Consider the following 25521-nt stretch of genomic DNA (forward strand, 5'->3'; position numbering starts at 1 on the left):
CCATCAAACTAAAGGTGATTATTTTTAGTGGCATGTAGTAACACACCAACTGTTTGAAGTTACTCTTCTTGGAGACCTGGAGGCTTGTGTGTATAGTGACCAGTTTCTAATCCCCATTTCACTGATGAGGTTAAGAACTCTTTACCAGGGACTGGAAAGATGGCCTGCTGGCTAAGAGCTTGCTGCTCTTGTAGAGGACCTGAGTTCAGTCTCTAACAGCCACATATTGCAGTTTTCAACCATCTCTAATGCCATTCCCAGGGGATCTGATGCCATCTTCTGGAGTTCACAGACAATATACACAGAAATACATGCAGGTTCAACACCCATAGAAATAAAAATAACTCAAAAGAATTTTTTAAAAACCCCTTTACCACATTCAGTTGGCTAAGAGTAAACTTGCCTGTTCTTCATTATTAAAAAGCAATTGATTAATAAATATTGGGTGAATAAAAGAGTAGCTAAGATTTCCCAATCTGGTTTGTTTGTATACATGATTATTTTTTCCAAGTTCAGGGGATAAAAGTCAATGACTTTACAAGGGTCCTCCTAGTGATGACATGTAAGTACATCTTAAATATAAGTACATATTTTCAGGGATACTATACAAGGTCATTTGGATTTATGTTGGTTCCCTAGAGGCTGGAGACAGGGAGCTATGTGTGAGATGGACAGCTTGAAGTTAGAAATGAAGCTATGTCCCAATCTCTCCAGTCCACTCATCCACAGAGGTTCTAATGTCTTATGCAGTGTTCTCAGTTCAAGCCTCTGGACAGCTGTTCACTCCCATTGTGTTTATTGAAAATTTGCTTCTCTCTTTCCCTCTTGAAGGTCAAATGGGGAAAGACAGGGTTTGTGAAAAAGCTTAAGAATTTCCTTGCCATTGTCCTGTCTTCTGATTCTTCCCAATGCTGTGAATTTCAAGTTCATGCTTGGGATGCTGGGAGAAGTCCAGAAAGTGTGTGGACCCCATTACTACGCAGAAGCTCTTCTGAACTGAGTAGACCCTATCCAGGGCAGGGGAAGCTTTTTCTATGTCTAGATGGAAGAATGTTCTTATGTTATACTTCTCTGAATCAAGGAGAAGAAACACAGAAACCCCTCCCCTCTTCTGTGATTTATGGATATTGTAAATGAACAGAAGTTTTTACAGAGGATCTTATCATGGCATTAAAATATTTTTCCAGGCCGGGCGGTGGTGGCACACGCCTTTAATCCCAGCACTCCGGAGGCAGAGCCAGGAGGATCTCTGTGAGTTCGAGGCCAGCCTGGGCTACTAAGTGAGTTCCAGGAAAAGGCGCAAAGCTACACAGAGAAACCTTGTCTCGAAAAACCAAAAAATACATATATATTTTTTTTTCCAGTTTCAAATACTAAGAATTTCTTAACCTCAAAAAGATGTTTTTTAATTTTATGTACTCTATATACTCCATAATTACTTAGATGTTTTGAGTCCAGTTCCTTGTCCCCACTGAAACACCTTGGCAACCCTTTCACGAATCTCCCTGGTCTTCACTCCGTATACCATGGGGTTAAGAGCTGGTGGGAAAAGCAGATAGACATTTGCTAAAAGAATATGAATGTGGAGTGGGACATGGTGGCCAAAGCGGTGTGTAAAAAAGGAGAAGAGGGCTGGTGTGTAAGAGATAAGGATGACGCAGACATGGGAGCCACAGGTACCTAGAGCCTTGGACCGGGCTTCTTGGGATGAGAGGCGAAGAACAGCTTGTGCGATGAGGCCATAGGAGAGACCAATGCAGAATAAATCAACCCCAATGACCAACAGTGCGGCTGTCAACCCATACACACGGTTGGGCCTGGTGTCTCCACAGGCCAGCTTCACCACGGCCATATGCTCACAGTATGTGTGTGGGATCACATGGCTTCGGCAGAAGCTCAGACGACCAATGAGGAAGGGACATGGAAGCATGAGCAGGGAGCCTCTCATCATAGCTACCACCCCAATGCGAGCAATGATGGTGTCAGTGAGGATGGTAGAATAGCGGAGTGGGTGGCAGATGGCCACATAGCGATCAAAGGCCATGGCCAACAGCACCGTGGACTCCATCATGCAAAAGGCGTGAATGAAAAACATCTGTGCCAGGCAGGCGGAGGCAGAGATATGTCCAGCTCCACACCAGAGAATAGCCAGTAGCTTGGGTACTGTGGAGAAGGAGGCAGCCAAATCGATGGTCGAGAGCATGCACAGGAAAAGGTACACAGGTTTGTGCAAGGCTGGCTCTGTGGCGACAACAACCAAGATGGTTATATTGCCCACAATTGTGGCTGTGCCCAGACAGCACACTGGAAGTGAGAGCCACATATGGAATTTCTCTAGACCTGGGATGCCCAGGAGAAAGAAGAGAGAAGGATCCGGGTCTGTGTGATTAGGAGACTCCATGGTCTGGGCTATGGTGCTGGACATTGTCTCTGGTCAGAAATCCCCATACAGTATCACATTGCCTGGAAAGACAGCACAGGATGAATATATGAATGAGATCACAATAACTTTCACTAGCTACAGAATGTTTGGAAAACTATTATTCTTAAAATGATAGTCATAATCATACCATTTATTTCTTAAGTTAGAGTAATTCTATATATTAATATTTGCAAAAATGTTTGCATAGTGCATAATAGGTGAGTGTTTAACAAAATAAGTAACTATGGGAAAGTGTTCAAGTCAGTACTTAAATGAACTATGATTGCAGCCTAGTTAATAGTTCTTGTCTTCAAAGAAAGGAAGACAACCCTTATTCTGGGAATGTAGCTGAATACTCATGCAATATAGGAAAATATTAGTTTGGGGCCAACAGTCCTGAAAACACAGCTTACTGGTCAAATTGGACATCATTTTTAATATCTAAGTTAAAAACAGTATCTGATTTGAGATCTGCTTCTTAGTAATTAGTTTTCAAGTTGCACATACAGTAGTTTCTATTCTTCATTAATCCATGGATTTTTTTGTGTAAGTATATATTTGTTTTTGTTTGCACACATATATTGATATTTATATTTTGTATATACTCAATCACATTTACATTGCCCATTTAGTTTTAGCAATTTCCATTGAAATATAAATGAACAGAATAATAAGACAAGGGGCCATGTAACTGTCCCTATGTTAACTTATGCTAAATATTTAAAGATTCTGTGTATTTTGAGTGACTTTCTTGATGTCTACATGTAACTCAAAGTTACTATAAATGTTCACAGAAATTTAAATAATTAGTTCCTCCACTCTCATCAGAAACCCAGTAAGATGTTTCACCTCCCCCTTACATAGTGAAGTTGACTCTCTTTCAAACTTCATTGTATTTCTGAAAGGAAAATTTCACCTTTATCACCCCTCCATCAGGTCTCTATTGTTGCTCTATCTATAGTACATGGTCATCTGAAAGACAAAATTACATCAAATCCTACTCATTCTGACTCTTGCATAACAGCAAGGAGAGATTTTCGAAGATTACCTCGATTTGTACCTAGACAGTAATGACTCATCTCTGTGAAAATCATTTTGCCTGAAAGTTTTCAAAATAGGAATAAGAGGCTCACTGCCTAGAAGTCTAAGTGTACTTATTCAATTGCAATGTGTTGTACTGTATATAACTGGCCCTATTCCAGATGCTGAAGATGACAGAAAAATCTGTACAGAAGGACCAGGATGTGTGAGTGATTGAAGACAATTCATCAGGAAGGAATCGCTTCTTCGCCACAATTCTTTCTCACTCTGTATACATGTTAAAAGGAGTGTGTAAACTTTCCTGATCCTTAATGCATTAACTAGCTACTTGGTTATAGTCACCAGAAAACAAGTTCTCAGAAGACACTTGCTGGCTGGCTGTGAAACCTTTCCTGGCAGGGGAAGCTGGCAAAGCAATTTGAGTTGCTTTTGTGTCTGAAAGATTTTGATTCAACAAACCAGACATCTGCACCCCCATCCTTGAGTATATCTGTGAAAGTCTAAATTTACCATCCATACACAGGGACAGTCAGTCTAGCAAATTTTTCCTGTCAGCTTAGCTAATTATAGGAATCAGTCTTCTAAGTTTCTCACTGTTTTGTGGAACAAAGGCTGAACTGTGAGGGCTTGTTTTATTTATCAGAATTACATAGTGTGGGAGAAGACATCCTTCTACTAGTACAAAGTAATAACGGTGCCCAAAAAGTGAAGAACACAGTGCCAAGGTTGTGGGACAAATCCCAAAGCTGTTTTAGGGGGGAATTAGGGTAGCACACAAGAGAATTACAGACAGTATTCATAAGCAATATTTTTCATAAGCCTTGCTTATGAATTTCTTCCGTCAGATTAGTTGATCATCTGGTGGATTGGCCTTATAAATATCAGCTGTTATCTACTGCGTATCTTTTTGGACCCCGACAACACTTCCCTACTACACAGGTGTTCCTTTGATACAATATAAAGAGATATAAGAAAAACTAAACTAGGTCAAGAAGCCCAAGCATGTTGGTAAACAAGATCAACTATTGGTAGTTTTTAACTGTTTTTCTCAAAGACATGGGGATTACCAAAAGAAACAGAGCTTGGTGATAAACCTATTCTAATTACTGATCAATGTCAATAAAGCAAATGACTCAACAGGAGAGAGATAGAGAACTGTGGCTTATAGCAGAGAGTTTGTAAAAAGTTGTAAACACGCTGGTATATGAGGTCATGCCTTGGGGACAAGGTTGAGCAAAGATCTTCGTGTCCAGTCCCTTTGAGCCAGGGACTTGTCTTCTCTAAGGAAAAGCACATCAAGAATACATTTGGGGACTTAATCAAATATATGGCCTTTATTGATGTGCTTTGCATTTTCTAGACATCTACTTGATTATAGTCAAGCAAGAGTGTAATAGCACATCTTGTGCAATACATATGTGAGTCCACCGGGGATAAATCTTTGGGTTTACCCCTCTTTAGTAGCATTAGTATTTTTCTTTGGATCCCTATAATTTCCTGAACCATAAGATAGAAATAATGATACATTACAAGATTATGAGAATTTAAATAAAAGGACTTACTGAACTCTGTGGCCCATATAAGTTGCTTAATAAATGCTATTTACTATGCTCAATCTAATTTGTACTATTATCAGGCAAACATTCATGAACAAATACCTTTTCAGATTTTCCTGTATGTCCTTTAGTGTCTGATTAGGATGCTGGAAATCAGATTTCCGGACTGCCCTTGGACAAACTAGAGGCACTCAGCTATAGTATATATGAACCAGATTTGCTTCCTAGGCTAATATGCATCTCTTTTTAGCACAGATCATGAACCTAGAGTCAGACTGCAGAAGCCCAGAGGTCCTGCTTTCCATATTTCCTCCAACTGAGTCTACATCATACAACACACATTCTTGATTTTCAGTCTTCTCTCAAAGCCACTCACCCACATCCAGTACGCTTGACCTGGTCATTCTTAGTGCTTCCTTCCTTCTCAGTAGTTTTCTGGCTCTATGCTTTAGGACTTGATTTCCTGTAGATGCTGCAGGAAGTACAAATTACCACATATCATTTAACTAGCTGTCCTAGCTTAACATAACTGAGCATGACTTACATGCCCTTTTCTTTTCTAAAAAACTCTGAACTTTACACTTGCTAGCCCTTCAGAGGGCCACACATTCTCATGCTCTGTTCAGTCCCACGATCATCATTCCACCTCCCTCCCATGTCTACAGTTTCACACATAGCCTGCACAAAACACTTTGTGAAACTACTGAACGTTGGCCATCATTCTCACTTCCCCAGGAGAACTCGTCCCTTTATCCCATCACTATTCCAAGTCCTACTATGCCATTATAGCCAATGCCTCCAGAGCAGTAAAAGTTCTAACAACCCAATTGGGGCTTGAAGCCTCAAAACTGTGCCAATACCAGCCCCTGTCAGTCTGTTTTCACAAGAGCACACCTAAACTTAGGTTTCCTCTGTCAATTGTGAAAATCAAAGTGAGTGGGGGGGGGGGGGAGTCAAGATCAGGAATCACTGAAGTTAGACTGATTTCCTCTACCCAATTTCTTGCCTTTGATCTCTACAATGTCTACTTCACACAAATTTCCCTTAAGAATTAATATTTTTCTATTTAGTAATTTTCAAAATGTTACGATGAATAAATTCCTTAACCTGTCTTCACAGTGCCTCCCATTTCCAGGTCTGGTTGGCATGAACCTTCCTCCTCCTCTACTGTCCTGAGCCCCACTGTGCTGGTTTCAAGGACCCAGGCAAACGGCAAACCAGAACCCTAAAGGAAGCTGCGAACTAAAACCTCAAATCAGACTACACAAAGATGGTTTCTCAAGGAATTCCACTTCTTTTAGATTTCCCAGTTTTCATGATCGTCATGGGGAAATCTACAGAGACAACTGAACCAAGCTCATAGGAACTCACAAACTTTAAACCGTCAGCTGTGGAATCAGCACGAGACTGGACTAGACCCTCTGTATATGGGAGACAGTTGTGCATCTGGGTCTGTTTGAGGGCTCCCTGGCAGTGTGATCAGAATTTATCCCTGGTGCATGAGCTGGCTTTCTGGATCCCATTACCTATGGTCAGACACCTTGCTCACCCTTGATGCAGGGGGGTGTGAGGGGGGTTGGTCCTGCCTCAATTGAATGTACCAGGCTTTGCTGCCCACCCCCCATGGAAAGACTTACTCTTTTGGAGGAGGAGATAGGGAGGGGGAGGGAAGGTGGTGGGGGGAGGGATGGGAGGGGGATCTGTGGTTGGTAGGTAAAATGAATAAAAAATTTAAATTAAAAAAATAATCTCAAAACAAACAAACAAACAAAAAAGAAATTCCTCATTTTCTCTGCTTTAAAGCAAATTTCTCATGACCAGTTTCACAAACAGAGTTCTCTCAAAGGATAGATCATCCCGTTTTTTTTTAGAGTTTCTTCCCACCCAAACTCACATGACCCTGGAAGAGCATAAATGAGAAGGCGCTGCATCCTGGAAGCGCCTCATGAAATCAAAGAGCCTTTCTTGTTTCCAAACATCCTCAGCCATCTGAATGAAGAGCTCAGAAACTGTTACACTGAAGAAGCTATTATACTGGACCTCAGGGACCCAGGGGAGTTTGGTGGGTTGCACTGAGTTTAAAACTTACTGCCATCTAGGGAGCTTCTGTTTCCTTGGAAATTAAGCACCATATTTTGGGGGTTTTTTTTTTGTTTTTTGTTTTTGATTTTTGTTGTTGTTGCTGTTGTTGTTGTTTGTTTGTTTTGGTAGCTCTACAATCTCTTTTATTAAGAAATTTTTTATTCATTTTACATACCAACCCAGATCCCCTTCTCTTCCCTCCTCCTGCCCCCTCCAGCCCTCTCCCTCAACACTCCCCCCCCCCATTCTCTCCTCCAACAAGGTAAGGCCTCCCATGGGGAGTCAGCAGAGCCTGGTACACTCAGTAGAGGCAGGTCCAAGCCCCTCCTCCTGCATCAAGGCTGAAGCAGCATGTTTTCAATCCTGGCTGACCAAGTCGGAATGTATAGACCAAAGCAGGGAAGACAACATTTTAGTCTATTCCCTAGGCAATTTTACATCTCTTCGTTTTGCTTTGCTTTTTAATTTCCCACATTTCAACGCCAGTTTAGCAAAGGACACCTGACATTTTAAAGCCACTGAGACTATCAGAGATCATGTGATCCTAGTCTCTTTCCATTTCTAATGCAGCTCCATTCCCTGAGGATCCTAAGACATGTTACTCTTCTTTTTGCTCTGTGATTATCCCCGTCCCATTCTGCTATGGTTTCTGTTTTCTATTTATAGTGTCCCCAGACTGGCCTTTGTTGCTCAGCCCTGCTTGCTTTGTGAGATGCCTCTCCACCTGTGAAAGATAGAGCAAGATGGTAGAGAACTCAAGAGGATATTATACTCATTTGTAAAACCTAGGTGATGTGACTTGTTAATGGTGTTTCACTACATAGAATTATCTTAGGAACTGAGAAAGATGGAGAAGGCTTATACATTAAACATCACTGAATCTGGATCTCCAATACATTCTTCTGGGAACCTATACATAGGTTCATCTATAGCATCGTTGTTCATCTCAGTAAAATGTTTTGTCCAAGAGATCTTTTGCTTTAAGTCTATAACCCAGTTTTCCACAGGACTCAATCACTAGCACTCCACCACATAAATAATACATTTGAAAGAAACTTACTGTGAATATAATTTACTTCAGTGTACATCCCAAACCCCCTTCAGGACACAAATGAGTATCTTAACATCCTAATCTCAGAGAAACAGCTCCTGCAAAATTTAGGTCCTGACATTATACAGAGAGGCTCCATAGACTTACAGATCTTTCTGTGAAGTACAGCAGGTGGTCTCCTCTTGACCTGTGCAAATGCTCCTCTTATTTACCCTTCCAAAAATAACTCAGCCATCCTGAGCTCTCACCACAGCTATTAGTTAGGTCTGAGTTCTGGTCACCTGCATATGCTTGATCACAGTTTCTGAGGGACTCACTCAGCCAGTGGCATACAAATTCTACTGCACTTCCATCTTACCTGGGGCTTTTGTTAAACACACATTGCTAAACTATACCATTGCAGTTACCAATTAGTTGAAATTTTCCAGCGTAAATAACAAGCAAAACCTCCAAATGTCCCTTTCTAAGAAGGTTCCAATTAATTTTGATGCTTCGAGTGCTGGGCATGTAACCAACCACTACTCTAAGACAATAAACATTCAAGACAACAATTGGCTGAGTGTTCCTCCACAGCTGCTAGTTAATTTCACTCTGGATGTGTTTGAGAGAGCAGAGTAACAATCAGTTTTAGTGAGTTATCTTTAAAATCTAGAGCAGAATAGAGCATGAGGAACTTTCATTTCCCAAGACTCCACCTTCCAAATTTCATATCTAACTAGAGATAAGTAGTTTAATCCATCTCATTGCAAATAATTAAACAATTAAATAATGCAATAATAAAAACAAAAGAGAGAAGAAACAGCACATTATTTAGGTGGTTGGTTGGTTGGCTGGTTGAGGTAAGATCTCACTATGCTGTCCATGTTGATTTGGAATTAGCTATATAACCAAGCAGGAAGGCATTGAACTCTTGATTATTTAGCCTCCAGTGCTAATATTACAAGTCCTGTCAAGAAATGGACTTTGAAACTCTTTTTCTCATCCTCCATGAGCAAGTCGACTCAGAAAGTTCTGGGGAAAGTCCCATATAGCATATTCCGAAGAGGAAATTGTAGGTTATTCACCAAGGAAGACTGCTTGGACATGATTTAAGTCAATATAAAGTCTTTATTAGCCAGCTTGCAACTACACTTGGTGCTCAGGATCCCAGTGTAGCACTGAGCCTTTTTCAGGATGAGCTTTTAAGAGCAAAAACCTTGGCCAGGATTGACATACTTCAGTTAACAAGAACAGTTAGCCAGAAGCAGAACTACAGAAGCCAAAAGGCAAGGTTAGTATATTTAGAGACCTTCCCAGAACTATGAACTTTGGTGGATTAGGCCTTTCTGTTATTTTTGACAGGTGGAACTGTCTACATGCTGAGTTTTATATCCTGAATGGTATTTCCATTATGAATTCAGTTGTGCTGAGGTTTCAGGGCCTACTAAGTTCCAGGGCCCTGTTACAGAAATAACATCTCCTATGGCAGGTCAACTTGATGAAGCTGGACTGAATTCCTTAGAGTTGTCTTTCTAGTGTGATTTCATATAAAAGGGCTAGTAGAGATAGCCTCTGGTGACAGTGAGATAGAGTGAACCAACAGCCACACACACGCACACAATTTCCAGTTGTTCAAATACCAACATTGGTGCTTTGCAAATGGGACTCCATAGATATACTAGAACATCCTAATCAGATGACTTTCGATTAGGGGCTGGCCAGTTAGTCCTGAATGATCAGAGGGAAGATCTTGAAAGTAAGTTTGGGATTGCCTTGGGAAAAGAGACCCATGTCTAAAAAACTAGCTTCATCTCATGCCTGGAAATCGCCAACCTTCTTGTAGTCTTTACTTTCTGACTGCCTGCTCTCTGGATTTCAGTGTTTTCCCAGCCAGCCCTCAGACATGTGTAAGTTAATCCATGCAGTGTGTGCGTGTCTGCGTGTCTGTGAGAGAGAGACAGACAGAGACAGAGAGACATGGAATGAAAAGCTTTAATACAGCAACCAAAAAATAATAGTAATCTTAATTTATTTCATTGTTTCAGAGAGGGAAGAAAGGAGAAGGGAAGAAAGGGAAGGAGGATGGATGAAGACAAGGGAGGGGGAGGAAGACAAGGGAGGGTGGACACATCAGCCACAGAAAATATGAAAGTGTTGTACAATGTTAACGGAAACCTAATGGAAATAGGTAGAAAGCATAGGTCATCATATACTATTAAAGAAAATATAATGAAAAGCACATGTGGTAGGATATGGAGGAATCAAAAATGAGGAAAGTATCAGAAGAACTGGGTGTGGCATGCACACCTGTAATCCCAGAATTCAGGAGCCTGACAGAGTAGAATCACCAAGGATTCAAGGTCAGCTTTGGCTACAGAATGAGACTGTGTCTCTTATATTTTTGGTTGTGAGCCTAGCCTTTAACGGCTGAGCCATCTCTCCAGCCCGAGACTGTGTCTCAAAAAGGTAATGTCATAAGAAAGAAATCCAATCTCACTTTGTGAGATATGACTTCAGTTAAATATCAAGAAGAATTCCACAGAACTTGACAAATAATGAAACGTAAATGTAAAAAAGTTGTCTAAGAATAGTTAAGTTCCTTTCTTCTTTCTTTCCTTCCTTCTTTCCTTCCTTCCTTCCTTCCTTCCTTCCTTCCTTCCTTCCTTCCTTCCTTTTCTACAACTTGAAAAACTGAATTGCTTTATTGACACAACAAGAGACAATGTCAGGTTCTAACAATATTATACTATAGAATAAGGTCTTTAACCATTAAATTCTACAATAGGCATTAGTGAGTTTTTCCTCTCTAAACTTTCTTGGATAAATATTAGCAAATGAACTAAAAACCTCTTTCAAATTTAAATGAATGTAACTGACAGAAATGAGTACTTTAAAATCACTTAAATAAGATGAAGGTACTCCTTAAGTTTCAGATGGAGAGCCAAGATTACCAAACTATCCTATAATTTTTATCTCTTTGGAAACCTCACTGCCCACAACCAGTGACACACCTTTCAACAAGGAAACACCTAATGTTTCCCAAACAGTTCTACTAACTGTGCACCAGGTATTCCAATATATGAGCTTATAGGGGACATTCTCGTTCAAACCAGCACAGTGTCTGCCTCGTGTATATGTGTTTCTTAGGAGGGTGCCTGTAGAAATCAGAAGAAGCCATCAAATTCAGTGGAAGCGTAGTTACAGACTGCTGTGAGCCTCCTGAAGTGGGGCTGGGAATCCTACCATGCACTCTGGGGAGCAGGAAGTGCTTTTTTTTTTAATTAAAAAACTTTTTTTCAGACAATATATTTTGATTACGATTTCCCTCCCCCAACTCCTCCAAGATCCTTACCACCTCTCCACCCACCCAGTTCCATACCTTTTTTTCTCTCTTTGTTTAGAAAACAAGAAAACAACAAAAACCCAAACAAATCATAATTTAAAAAACACAATAAACACACACACACCGAGAGAGATATCTCTCCAGCCCTGAGATTTTAATTTTTTAATTAATTTATTATTTTTATGTGTATGTGTTTTGCCTATATGTATATATGTGTGCACCCCATGCATGCAGTTCTAGCTGAGCCCAGAAGATGGCACGAGATCCCCTGAAACAGGAGTTTCAGGCAGTTGTGGTTCTGGAATTGATACAAGGGTCCTCTTGAAAAGCAGAAAGCAACCTCCAACCCCGCCCCATTATTATTGAAAATACATTCTTTTCTTATATAATATATATCAATATAGTTACCCCTCTGTTTAATCCTCCCAGCTCCTCTCCCCCATCACCTCCTCCTGGATCCATTTCCTTTCTGACTTTGGTTAGAGAAGAACAGGCTTCTAAGAGATAACAACCAAACATGACAAAGTAAAATATAAGATAGAACAAAAACCATTACACCAAAGTTGGACAAGGCAAACCAACAAAAGGAAAAGAGCCCCAAGAGAAGGCTCAAGAGTCAGAGACCCACTCATTCATACACTCAGGAGTCCCATGAAAACACTAAACCAAAACCACAATATATATGCAGAGGTCCTGGCACAGACTCGTGCAGGCTCTGTGCTTGCTGCTTCAGTCCCTGTGAGTTCATATGAGCTTCGCTCAGTTGATTTAGAGGGCCTTGTTCTCCTGGTGTCCTCTATCCTCTCTGGCTCTTACACCTTTCTGCCTACTTTTCCATGCGTTTCCCTGAGCTCTAAGGAGAGGGATTCAATGGAGACATCCCATTTAGAGCTGTGTGTTCCAAGGCCTCAGTCTCTCGCTCTTTCTCTGTCTCTCTGTCTCTCTGTCTGTGTGTGTGTGTGTGTGTGTGTGTGTGTGTGTGTGTGTGTGTGTGATGTCTAGCTATAGATCTCTGGTTTTATTCCTATCTGCTGCAGGAGGAAGCTTCTCTGATGATGGTTGAATAAGACACTGATCTATGAGTATAGAAAAATATCATTTAGGAATCATTTTATCACTATTTTTCAAGACAAGTAGTATTTGGTTTTACCCTAGGTCTCTGGGATATCTAGTCTCGGGTTCTTGGTTACTCAAGCAGTGTTAGGTATGGGTTCCATCTCATGGAGTGGGCTTTAAGTCAAATCAAGTTGGTTGGTTACTCCCACAAGCTTTCTGCCACCATTGTCCTAGAATATTTTTCATAAAGACAGCATTGTAGACAAAGGATTAGTGGTTGATTTGGTGTTTATGTTTCTCTTTTGGTAGCCTACAGAGTAGCTTCCCATACCAAAGACACTAGAATGTAGAAAGTGAAGGTTCTATATAGGCACCAGCTCAACCTCTCCATGTTCAATGAGTCGTATGTATATTATCTTCAGCAATGGGGCCTTGGCATCAGTTTGAGGAGAATAGCCTATTGTCTTGGCAATAGCATGGGTTGATTGGGGATTTCCATGGGACCCTTTTAGCCAACAACTCAATTGTATGTAACCCAGTCCTGGTAGCTTCATTTGATGAAGAGATGGCCAGTTGGGACTCTTTCTCCCCCATTATTTGGAAACTTCATTAGGATGGCCTTCATATATTTTAGGAAGGTTCCACCACACCAGGTTTCCTTACTTCCCCTTAAATGCCCCTCAATTCTAGCAGTCTTTCCCCAGTAATGGGCTTTTGACCAGGTTAGAGTACCTATAGCATGATATTCCTCTTATAGATCAGATCTCATATCCAATCAGAAAATGGTTGATTATCCCCATAACTAATGCTACTCATGCACCAGCGCGTGTATCTTGCTAGGTAGGTTGGTACTGTAGCATGTGCAAGGTCCAGCCCTGGGTGAGACCATGGATGCCTTTCCTCCTACAAGAATCTGCAAAAGAATGTTGCTAAAGCTTTATTTTCATGGGCCAAAAAGTTATAACATGTAAATTTTTTCTAAAAAATTGTAGGGGGCCGGAGAGATGGCTCAGAGGTTAAAAGAGCACTGGCTGCTCTTCCAGAGGAGATGGGTTCAATTCCCAGCACCCACATGGTAGTTCACAGCTGTCTACAGCTCCAGTTCCAGAGAATCTGATACCTTCACACAGACATACATGTAGGCAAAATACCAATGCTTATAAAATAAAAATAAATAATTTAAAAATTGTTTAAAAGAAAAAAATTGTAGCCTGTCCAAGAATGATAGCCTATGCTATGGTAAATAAACAAAACCAGGTCATTCAAAATGTTGCATGGCAAAGTTTGCATGATGAATAGGCCTATATTTCTATATGTGTGTGTGTGTGTGTGTGTGTGTGTGTGTGTGTGTGTGTGAAGAAAGACAAAATATTTTAGTAGCTTAAATAATGATTAATTAGAAAAAAGTGTGTGCAGAGAATAATATGCTAACATATATCAGTAATGATTTAGATGAAAAGAGTGCCCTTACCCTGGCATTTACTGAGCAGAAAGCACATGTATAAAATTCTGCATGAAACTGCCCTATGCCCACTAAGATTTATTCATGAAAGTAAAATATCTTACTCAGCACTTAGGCCAAAACTAAAATAAATACAAAACACTTTGGTCTCATGGTTTTATTATGATACTATTGCATAATGATATCTGAAACTCAATAGATCACGTGGTAGCCAAACTGCAACCTTCACATACCCAGAAGGGGCCCACTCTGCACTTCTGGCCACTAGAACAGTAAGATAAAAAAAAGTTGTGTTGCTTTCTGTTATGAGAGCAATGTCAGTCTGTAACAACTAGTATTTTGTTTCAGTCCTAGATAGCTAGGTTGACTCTAGACTAGGCTAAGCTGGACAGCTCTGTAGATAAGGAATGTTGTTAGAAGGTGTCCTCAGGATTTGACTTTTTTATATTAGGACTGAAGAAGCAATTCCTGGAGCCTACTCTTCTCAGACTAGATGCTTAGCCTCACCAACCACTTAAAATGTCTCCTGTGTCATTTCTGCAAAGATCCCAATGTTCAAAGCAAGTCACTGTCACCCAGATCAAAACCACATGAACATGTTGCTTGACTTTATTAACATGGAATTTCTAAAAACTGAAAAAGAACATGACATTGAGAGGAGATATGTTGAGGGAGCATTTCATAGGTAGAGTGTAGAGCAGATATTATCAAAATACTTTGTATATGTGTATGAAATTTTCAAATAATAAACAATTTTTTAAGATCATGGTGTTCCTATATGAATCTACCTAACAACTGATGACTGTTTTTTCTTTAACTTATGTAGAAATTTACCAAAAATAGTTTAAATGCTGATAGAATGTAACTTATTTTACTTAAATTGCCCACAACATGCACCTTTGTCTATGTTTGGTATCCAACTTCTTCCCTATAATTCTCTTCTTGCTATGCCTGAGCATTACACAAAGTCATGTTTTTATTGTATATATTACATGTATCATCATGTATATACATGTTTATATGTATATTATGTGGGTTATATATGCAACTCTTACTTGTAATATTTTTTCAATGCTATGTTACAATTAGTATAGTGTGCGTACATGTCTATTAAGTGATTATGCATACAGTTCCATAATTTGGAATTCCTTAGGGCAATGTTGTATTTGAGCAGGACATTGAAATATTCAGTAATGAAAAAGAGCAAAATTTTCTCAATACTATTTAGATTTCCAGAAAGAACTACAGCCAACTCCCTACCATCTGAAAATGAAAAACAATACTACTTAGTGAAAATGAAAAGAGGAAGAAAGTTGAACTGGAAAATCCAAATTATTAAATGAACCTTTACTTTCATAGAGTGAAATCATCACTAAAAAGCTGTTCCTAGCTTCAGAAAAGTGATAAGCAATAAATAAAACTTAACACTACATGGAAACTGGGAATGGTCAAGACAGTTCCCTTTCCTCTGGGGCTTTTCATGACATGCTAGCCTTCTAATAAAAGACCCAGTGGGATTCCCTAATGGGCTATTCTGTGTCTCCCTCTTTCCTTGGTCTCTGAAGACCCATCACTATGCTCAGAGTTCTCTGAAGATGAAATCATAGACTGCAACACTTCCCTTATATGGTGAGAGAGCCTTGGCTCACAGAAACTAGGAAACTTATACGTCATCTTATGGAAAGAAATACAGGGAGGAAACGCTTTTCCTTTCCAACACAATAGAAAATCAAAAACACACTGATGTTATGACCCTCTGATGGGAATGCTCTGCTTGTCAGGAGCAAGGTGGCTGGTAAGAAGGCAATTGAATGTTTCCAGGTAAGCTCTAATGTAAAATAAAAACTACATTTCTTTTGATAAGACTGCCTTCTCTAAATGTCTACCTGTAGCTCCCATTGATTCTGTTTAACTGGCACTTACTCCCTAGTCAGCCAGCAACTTTGACATCGAACACTTGAAAGTGCTGCCTCCCTTCTGAAAGATGAGAAAGTTCACAGCAGATTTAAGGGGTGAGGAAGTACAGATCCAAGAATCTAGGTTTTTTTTTTTTTTAATGGTGAAGAAATGTGACATATGATAGGGCAAGTATTTTACAAATCCAGCCTCATAGTAAGTACTTAATCAGCACAAGTTAAATGGAAAAGATTTCTTAAAGAAAGGAAACTTGAACTGATTGATGCTTAAGAGAAATATAAATGTAGGAAAAGCCGTAGTGTGGGCAGAGAGAAAAGATGAAGATGGAGGAGGCTATGAGGTCATCAATAAAGGAATGTAGAAAGCACGCTGTCAATCAGAGATACACTTATGAACCTGCCCCCTAAGACTCCATGTTATTGGTAGCAATATCACACTTTGTTTCTAACTAAATTTTTTGACATTGTGTGTTCACCCACCTACCCACATCCAGAGTGCTCCCTGCCCCCCCTAAAAGTCTGGTAAATGTTACTTCTTTACAATTTTCTTTGCCCCTATACAAGGAAGTTCCCTTTTAAGTGCCACAAACTCTTGTCCATCTCAGTTACAACACTTACTAAACTTTATAGTCACTATCTGTAAATTTACATAATGGATAAAGAAAAAACAAGTCGGGTGAGGTAAAAGAAGAGAGCAAAGGAAAGGGGGAACACCTAGTTTCATGTGCCATGAACCACAATGTCTTGGGTTGGTCATTCTCAACATGGTAGCACAAGGAATAACTTCATTTGTTCTAGAGAACAGAACTGCTAGGCTCCAATGCTGCACATCTGGGTGCAGTTATCTGGGTCTAGGTATGAGCTGTGAGTCACCTTGTGACTCCATGAAGTATACATGCTTTCAGAAACAAAAGTTGTTTTAAAAGTTTGGGTTTGGTTTTTTTTTTCTAAGAGAGAGAAAGAACATGAAGCTAGTTGGGTTGAGAGGAGTTGGGGAATGGGAAAGAATATGATTAAAATATACTGAGTGAAAAGTTTTTTAAAAAATTTAAAGACCTTAGATCAATAACAAGATTATATGTGGTTTGATATCATTTGCACAGATACTGAAGCAGCAATAAGATTTTCATGGATTCATATACAATAAGAAGTGAATCATACAACACTTTGTGGGGATAGAATAAGTAATAAAAGCACTGGAAGGCTATCAAAGCTTATCATGCTGAAGGATGATCAAAATGATGAAGAATGAAGTGAGCTTGGGGGACAGTGGCAGCAACTGAGACTAACAAGATGAGATGAGCCTAGATGCTACATTAGGCATCCTGAGTAGTGACCATTCACGATGAGTGCAACTGAACATAACTTCTGAGAAGCAGAATCAGGACCATTGGTCAGTTGCTCTCGGGAGGTGCGGAGCAGATCAGGTGGGTGTGACAAGGGTTGTGTTGTTGCTCTGTGAGTACGAGGAAGGGGTGGAAACAAAGCACAGAAAGTGATCATAGTGATGTTTGGTAACCTGATGAGGAGGTAACATGTAATATGCAAAGAAGTGATAGGACTCTGGGTTAGAAAACCTTTTGATTTCAGACTATTGAATTACTGGAGTAAAATGTGCTAGGAAAATGAACTGGGAAAACTAAGAAAGCTGATTTTAAAAAATAAGATTAGAAGGTGGTATGGTTGTTCTATAGATTAATTTCAATACTGTCAGTGGCTGAGCTAGGTGAAGAGAAGATCCCTGGAAGTCAGAAGTCCAAAAAATAAAAGACCAAGATTCTTATCTCATGGATGATATGAATTAATTTTAGGCAAAATTAAGATAGAATTATTGACAGAGAGAGAGAGAGACCAAAGCAAAGAAACAACTTTTTTTCTATACAAATAGCAGAAAATAAATGTGGTAAGGAAAGATGAGTGAACAAAGACTGAAAATGGAATGGTCTGATGGCTGGTGAGTTTGGTGGGGGCTGGGTTTGGAAAGGAAAAAAGAAGCAAATATCTGGGCAGCATAACAGAGAAAAAGATCTCACGCATGCCCCACTTTTACGATCTGTAGTCTATGAGCAATGAAATGCATAAAAGCATCCTTCATTTGACTATGCATAATCAGTCTATGGCCTGAGCACATTGGTTTACCCAGAAGAAACTTAAAGTAAAACAGAGTAATAGGGTCTATAACTTTTCTTTCTTTTTTTTTTAGCCTTTATACAAGTCTGTCTTTATTTGTAAAAAATAATATGTAACTAAAGCTAACTTATCAAAGTTCATTTAGTGATAATGTACATTTTCTTTTTAATGGTACCTCCCATTTCTATATCTATACTACTATTCCCATTCTGTGTTTGTGTCTTTTTAACTCCATAATCAATAAAAATATTGGTTTGTGCCATGTTGATTATTTTTGTGCTGAATGCTTAATTCAAACCTAGTCCAAATACTCTGACTAGAGATCATTTTTAAAGATCTCTTAAATTCTGTGTATTCTTTTGCTTTCTACAAAGGCATTGATTTTATGAGTGGGTTAAAAGAGTAAGTGTAAGAGGCAAGGGGTGATGCTGCCAAAGTACTTTAATTGTGAAAGTCAGTTTGGATCAGATAACTATATGAAAAGCAAGGAAATCTTTGATAATTTTATAAAAGCAACAACAGCAACAATAAAAGGAAATGTAAAATAATTGTGGATAAACTCGGGTTCTGCAATGTGAATCAAAAGACATTATATCTATGGATTTTTGAAAGACAAAGACTATGCAGAAAATATTTACAATAAGCTACTTAAATATTTGTTTCAGCTCCACACAGGAAGTTATAAAGATCCTGACCGATGTATAGTTTGCTCAAATGATAGTGTCACCAAATGCACAGATTTACAAGGTCTTGTCAGAAAGTCACAAAACTGTCCCATGTCTCTGCTGTTGGCTTCTAGTATAACAAAGGAGCTCAACCTGCACAGCTAGATAAATGCCTCCATTCCGTCTTGTGTTGTGCAGATCTGTAGATTATCCTCAGCTGCCCTCATCTGGAATGTTCTGGCCTGTATCAGAATGAACTGTCTTCAATGCCTGCTTATGATTCAGGCAAGGTCCTTTCTAAGGGCATCCCACGTCATGTTCTCTCTAACATGTTTAAAGTATTGGTGATAGTATTACTTGTTCTGCCAAAGATTTTCCTAGTTTGGGTCCTCTCCTCCCTCCCTTATTACATATTCTGCAGTAAAGATTAGCTTCTTATTAGAAGTCCAAGGGAAGTACAGATTCTGTCTTTATGCAAATAAAGTGATGCTACTCTCTGAAAGAACCATCAATCATCCTCACGGCTGCAACAGCTCAGAAAGTTTCTGAACGTCACGTCATATCATAATATCAAATTTCCCTACATATAGACACACAAGCAGAGATTATAGACTTACACTGAAGTCTGTGCTTTTGAAAAAAAAAATAGTTGGAATGGACAAAGTGAAAGATAGAAAAAATAGACAAAATAGAGGTTGCTATTTTCTTTTTTAAGGAAAGGCCATAAAATGTAAGAAACTCACTTGAATATATCTTACATAGACTTCTTTTCTTTTTTTTTTTTTTAGTTATTGTACAGAGTAATGGGTTTCATCTTTTACATTTTCAAACATCATGTTTTATTTTTATTTACCCCAACCACCCTCTCTTATCCTCCCCATTTCTAGTCCCCTTGTCTTTCCAAACAGTCCTCTTTGTGTTTTCCCATCACGTACATTCCATTACCCCGAAGTTGTTATTAGTGGAGCATGGTCCTGATTTGATTACTACTTAGATTGTTCCCTGGAAAGAAAATACCTGCCGATTGATGATGGAAACTGAGGAATGAGTGAGTACTCCTAGGGGACCCAGTAAACTAATATAAAGTAAATATTCATAATTAAATATAAAAGAGTCTACGTTCTACATATGAAGGACAGATACAGTGGAAAAGAAAGTGATACCTCAAGGAATTATCCAGGAAGTGCATATATGTGCAGTTCAAGAGATGAGGAGAGGCAGTTCTCTCATAAATAGCCCTGTATAGATTCTTGTCTTCCATATTTTATCCACCAAGCAGAGGCCCCAGGAAGAGAAAGGATGTTACTGCCAGAGACATCCCTGAAAGAAGGATAGTGTGTAAAATTAAAAGATCTCAAGTAACATTTCCCTTAGCAGTTCAGCCTTGCTGGAACAAGGAGTGAAGAACCCCTTCCCCTCCCCCTTCCACTCTGTATATACAAATGAAAATATGAGATTCTATCAGGTTGTCTCAGCCTTCATTCAAGGATAAACATAACGTGTTTCTCCTATTATTGTTCAGAACTTGAGAAATTTTTAAGTTTTATTTATTTTTATTGAGTGTGTGTGTGTGTGTGTGTGTGTGTGTGTGTGTGTGCATGTGTGTATAGAGGTCAGAGAACAACTTGGTGGGAGTCATTTCTCTCTTTCTGCCATTATATGGATTCCAAGAATCGAAAGAGGTCATCAAAATCGCACAGCAAGCCCTTTACCTGCTCAGTCATCTTGTGTCTCGGGGCTTTTTTTTTTTTTTTAGCATAGGATTGCTGAGCGGGCAAAGGTGAAAATGAAGACCATTTACATCCTTTATATTGGAATCCAAACTCCATAAAAATTGATTATGCGAACAATGAGAAGTCTTAGAAATGGGACTGGAGATGGGCTGTGGATTTCACGACTGTAAGACATTTTCCTCTGGGTCCCAAATCAACAAACCGTTGGAACCAAAACAGTAAACCAACACCCATGTCTCACTGGCAGGTATTCAGCTTTCTTTAACAACTGCTACCAGTTTCTGCCATGTTATTCTTCAACCACTCCAGTTCCATGACTTTCACTCTCATGGGCGTGCCTGGCTTAGAGTCACAACACTTGTGGCTCTCTGTTCCGTTTGCCTCCATGCTCTTGGCCATCCTCATTGGCAATGGCGCTATCCTCTTCCTGGTTGCCACAGAACCCACACTTCACACACCAATGTATCTGCTTCTGGCCCTGCTGATGGTGTCTGACCTTGTCTCTACTCTAGCTCTTATGCCCAAGGTCCTGTGCCTCTTTTGGTTTGATGATCGAGATATAGCTGTCCAGGCCTGTTTCACACAGATGTTTTTCATCCATGGAGCTTCAGTGGTACGATCAGCCCTACTTGTTGCAATGGCCTTTGACCGCTTTGTGGCTGTGTGTGAGCCGCTACGCTACAACACAATCCTGAGCCATTCTCTAGTTGGACGTCTAGGACTGGTGGCTCTCGCCAAGGGTGTGATCCTTATCCTGCCCATGCCTCTTCTACTTCAAAGGCTGACTTTCTGTCACATGATCATTCCTCATACGTACTGTGACCACATGGCTGTGGTAAAAATGGCCTGTAGTAACACCAGACCCAATCGAATTTACGGGCTCTTTGTGATCTTGCTTGTAGTGGGACTGGATCTGCTTCTAATTGGCTTCTCATATGCCCTCATCCTGCATGCTGTGGTACGCCTCAACTCTCGTGACGCTACCTTCAAAGCCCTCAACACCTGCTCAGCCCACCTCTTTGTCATCCTCATCACTTATGTACCTGCACTCTTTTCGTCTATCACCCACCGCATTGGCCGCAACATTCCACCTCATGCTCACATTATCCTCGCCAATCTCTATCTTCTTGTACCTTCAATGTTCAATCCAATTATCTATGGTATAAAAGTGAAGGAGATACGAGACAAGGTGGCCAAATGCTTGTACAGATGAGCTTCATAGGATATGAATCCCAGTAATAATCCATTAACTAAATGAATGATGAAGACATCTGACAAGACCTTTGACAACCATCCAAGTCCCAGTAATATCTCCAGATAAACTGTGAAAAGTCTGGAAAGAGTAGACCACAAAGAACTGGTCTCCCTTCATTTTTTTTCTATGCATTCATTCTCAAATTATGTTTATTTCTAATTACTATTTTCTTGCTAAAAGAATCCTGGTGTGCCTCTCATTGGATCCCACTTTAGGATAACTGTTCAGGAGCTGAAGAGTAATTATTCAGTTTGTTGGGACTTTTTAATTTGATAGTGATGTGGAATTTTCCCAAGACTAACCAGATTATTGTGATAATGTATACAATAATATATATGGATTATATATATGGATTTGTAGACTATAGAAATACATAATCTGAATTGTTTCATTGCAACGTAAGATAGATCTAGATCCTTAATTCAAAATACTCCTGTGAGAGGGAACTCTACCCTAAAAAAAAATGCAGGTGAGGTGGACTACTTGTTCCTGAAATGGCATTAGACTAACATGAATTCACCCACAGTGGCTTAGCTCATGCATAAAGATCAGCTTACATTATTTTGATGAAGTATTGCTCTGTTGCTATATTTGAAAACATTCTATGAATAAACTTTCTGATAATGGATTGGTGTAAAAAGGCAATTATAAAATGTCATGCACCAGGCGGTGGTGGCACACACCTTTAATCCCAGCACTTGGGAGGCAGAGGCAGGTGGATCTCTGTGAGTTCGAGGCCAACCTGGTCTACAGAGTGGGATCCAGGACAGACACCAAAGCTACTTAGAGAAACCCTGTCTCAAAAAACCAAAAAATAAAAAAAATAAAATAAAATGTCATGCCTGAAACAAGGTGTACAAAATGAAAGTATGAAATGTAAGAACAATTTTTAATCATCATCTTAGTATAAAGTTAAACAGATATGGCCATTGAGCTTAAAGTTGGGAGAACAGGTTTTACATTTCGGAACCCCAATTTCAACATGTGACATTGTGCTTGAAATTCTTAAATGATAATTATGAGTGAGACGTTTGTAGTCTTTATCTCTAGCCATTACCTTTAGCCTATCTAAATCTCTTCTTTACTTAGAGTAGGACGGTCTATAAATTCTAATAGCAATTTCAACTGTCTGAATGCCCTTCCCCTGGATTTCACTTGGTCCTGCTTAGATTGGAAGATGCCCAAAACAAAACATATATGCATTTTTCAGATAAGGTGTTAAAGAACCCACTGATCAATCTGTTAAAACAAAACCCATTTCATTCATAACATAAACATGTTTTTATGGAGTGTTTTAGGGGGAGTGTTGTCATGGGAGGAAACTGTAGCATTATCATGGGTCTATGGTGGCTTCTTCAAGTCTTTTATTTCCCAATGAAGGTTCAAGAATGCAGAGAGGATTTGCACCTGATGCTAACTTGCAGTCACCATACTGATCAGCATGTCAGAGTGCATAAAGAGAGTAAGAAAATTCATGACTGAATTTTCTGTTATCATCCAAGATAATCTCATTTATGAAGGATCATAGGATGCACTTACATTATGGGGGCAAAATTTTGAGCAAGTAGGTCAATATACTCAGTAATAAGAAACTCTAAGAAAAGTTCAGGGCAACAGCTAAGGTTGGAATGTTTCTCCATTAATGGAAGGCCACATTTTCTATGTTTTACTTTCCACTGATTCCAAAAGAAAGTACCATATGTTAGTGTAGTTATCTTAGGTACCCCAGGCATTTCATATGTAGTATTTCAAATACAAATCAAGTTGTATGATAATATGCCTTGCATATTGACTTTAAAGGGCTTGGCTTCTTTGTATATTTTTCCCCATGGTCATATAGGCAATAAACAGTTAAGCCTCCATTCAGATCCTGACCCATCTGACTGTATCTTCCCATTCAGTTATTCCTATTTGTAGAAGACAAGGACTGGAAAAGTCATGAAGCAAGACTGAGTGGAGTACTTAATAGGAGAGCCTTCAATCTCAAGAAACATGGCATCAATTATGTGACTACCTCATGTCCAATAGCAAAATTTAATTCAAACTCTGCTTTGGTTGAAGTATAAACAGTTGCAAAGTATTTGGAGAAATAAATACCTTCCTTTTTCTATTATACTTACCCTGCATTTTGAAAGCCTTGACATACCTCCATCCAATTTCTACTTTTTTGAAATTCATTCTGTGCTCAGGCAATTTATTGTATTCTGTGGGCCTGCTCAAGTTCAATCAGCATGTACCATGATGAACTCCTGGCTTTATAACTTTATAGTTCTGACAGTATAAACTGGCAGATCTGACAAAATCCAGATCATTATAAAGAATTCTGAAAGGATGGCTATCTGTCATCTATCACTGAAAAAAAAAATCTCAACTGGGCAGGGCGCAGCTTCATGGGGTAGTTACTCAAAAGCCAGGGGATGAGCAAGAGCATGGCAAAGGAAATTAGGATCTGAAGTCTTCATAGTTACTTTTCCTTCAGTGTAGAAAACAAAAAAAAATGTACATTTTCAGGGGGCTGGAGAGATGGCTCAGAGGTAAAGAGCACTAGCTGTTCTTCCAAAGGTCCTGAGTTCAATTCCCAGCAACCACATGGTGGCTCACAACCACCTGTAATGAGATCTGGTGCCCTCTTCTGGCCTGCAGACATACATGCAGGCAGAACACTGTATACATAATAAATAAATACATCTTTTAAAAAATATATACATTTTCCATTGTTCATATATTACATAGCATTCTGTATATTTTTGTTCTAAGCATTTTAATAAGGTAATAGAGAATGAATGAAAATATTTACCTAAAATCAAGCAATTTACAACACCCAACTTTTTCTCATGAAGCATTTGAGAATTGGGAGTCTGATGACACTTGGTAGGTGCTTATGGGTCAGACTTTTTCATAAGGTTTAGTACTGATGTCAACTGAAGCAAAAGTCTTAAGACTTGAGTGGAGCTGGAGGATCCAACTCAAAACAAATCCCACTATCACTACTGACTGGAGATCTCAGTTTTTGCCACAGACATGTCTCCATAAGGCTACTGTGCAACACATGGTGAGGACTCTGGTTTCCCCAAAAGTAAATGAACTAAAAAAAAAAGATAACCTGGAGCCAGAAATGACACAGCACCATCTCTGCCATATTCTGGTCTCTATACAGACTAGGCCCAGCAAAGTGTGCTGCAGGATTTAAAGGGAGCTTGGCTTCTGGGAAGGGTTAGATCAGCCTGGTGGTTGCTTACTGCATCGTCTATGTTCAAGTGTTTTATTTCTAACAGGAGATCCTGTCAAAAAGCAAATGCTGCAGATAGCTTACCTTCACTCTAAATTCCCAGAATTCTTCACTGGGACAATTCCACTGGGACTTGTCATTAGTTCCTCATGTTTTCTCTCATGGGTGAAACAGATTTAAATGTATGAACACGTGCATACATTTATGTCAAGTACACAGGACATGAAAATATAAAAAGGACAGTAAAATGGGAAGAACAGGCTTAAAGCTGTAGGAGAGTGTAATGGGGAGAAAGAGGAGGGCCACATATTTTCTCTCCTAATCAGAATCTATATTTTAATATATTTTGTGTACATATGACATGAAAGCAAAATGGAATCTATCTGGGGTGAGCAGTTGGAAGGAGATGGTAGAATGAGTAAAAAAAAAAAAACATGCAAAATGTCATAATGAAACTTACTACTTTGTACACTAACTGAAAAAATTAACTAAAATATAATTTTTCAAATGCAAAATAAGAATAATTGGAATCAGCCCATGTGTTTGTTAATGTTGGGTTGGTTGAAGACTGCAGGCACACCTAGGAACTCACAGCAGTTGT

General features: G+C 39.3%; 2 protein-coding genes across 2 annotated transcripts; one reads left to right on the forward strand and one right to left on the reverse strand.

Moving 5' to 3' along the window:
* Positions 1-1435: 1435 nt before the first annotated feature.
* LOC131900932 (olfactory receptor 52P1) lies at positions 1436-2425 on the reverse strand. Its single transcript, XM_059252247.1, has one exon. The coding sequence runs from the start codon at positions 2423-2425 to the stop codon at positions 1436-1438; it is 990 nt and encodes a 329-aa protein (XP_059108230.1).
* An 18297-nt stretch (positions 2426-20722) lies between these two features.
* On the forward strand, positions 20723-21649 carry LOC131900944 (olfactory receptor 52P1-like). Its single transcript, XM_059252256.1, has one exon. The coding sequence runs from the start codon at positions 20723-20725 to the stop codon at positions 21647-21649; it is 927 nt and encodes a 308-aa protein (XP_059108239.1).
* The last annotated feature ends 3872 nt before the right edge of the window (positions 21650-25521 follow it).

This window comes from Peromyscus eremicus, chromosome 1 (assembly GCF_949786415.1).
Source record: "Peromyscus eremicus chromosome 1, PerEre_H2_v1, whole genome shotgun sequence".
Classification (NCBI taxonomy): Eukaryota; Metazoa; Chordata; class Mammalia; order Rodentia; family Cricetidae; genus Peromyscus; species Peromyscus eremicus.

Coding starts and splice junctions, on each gene's coding strand:
- LOC131900932 (XM_059252247.1), bottom strand. CDS start 2,425: ATGTCCAGCACCATAGCCCAGACCATGGAGTCTCCTAATCACACAGAC.
- LOC131900944 (XM_059252256.1), top strand. CDS start 20,723: ATGTTATTCTTCAACCACTCCAGTTCCATGACTTTCACTCTCATGGGC.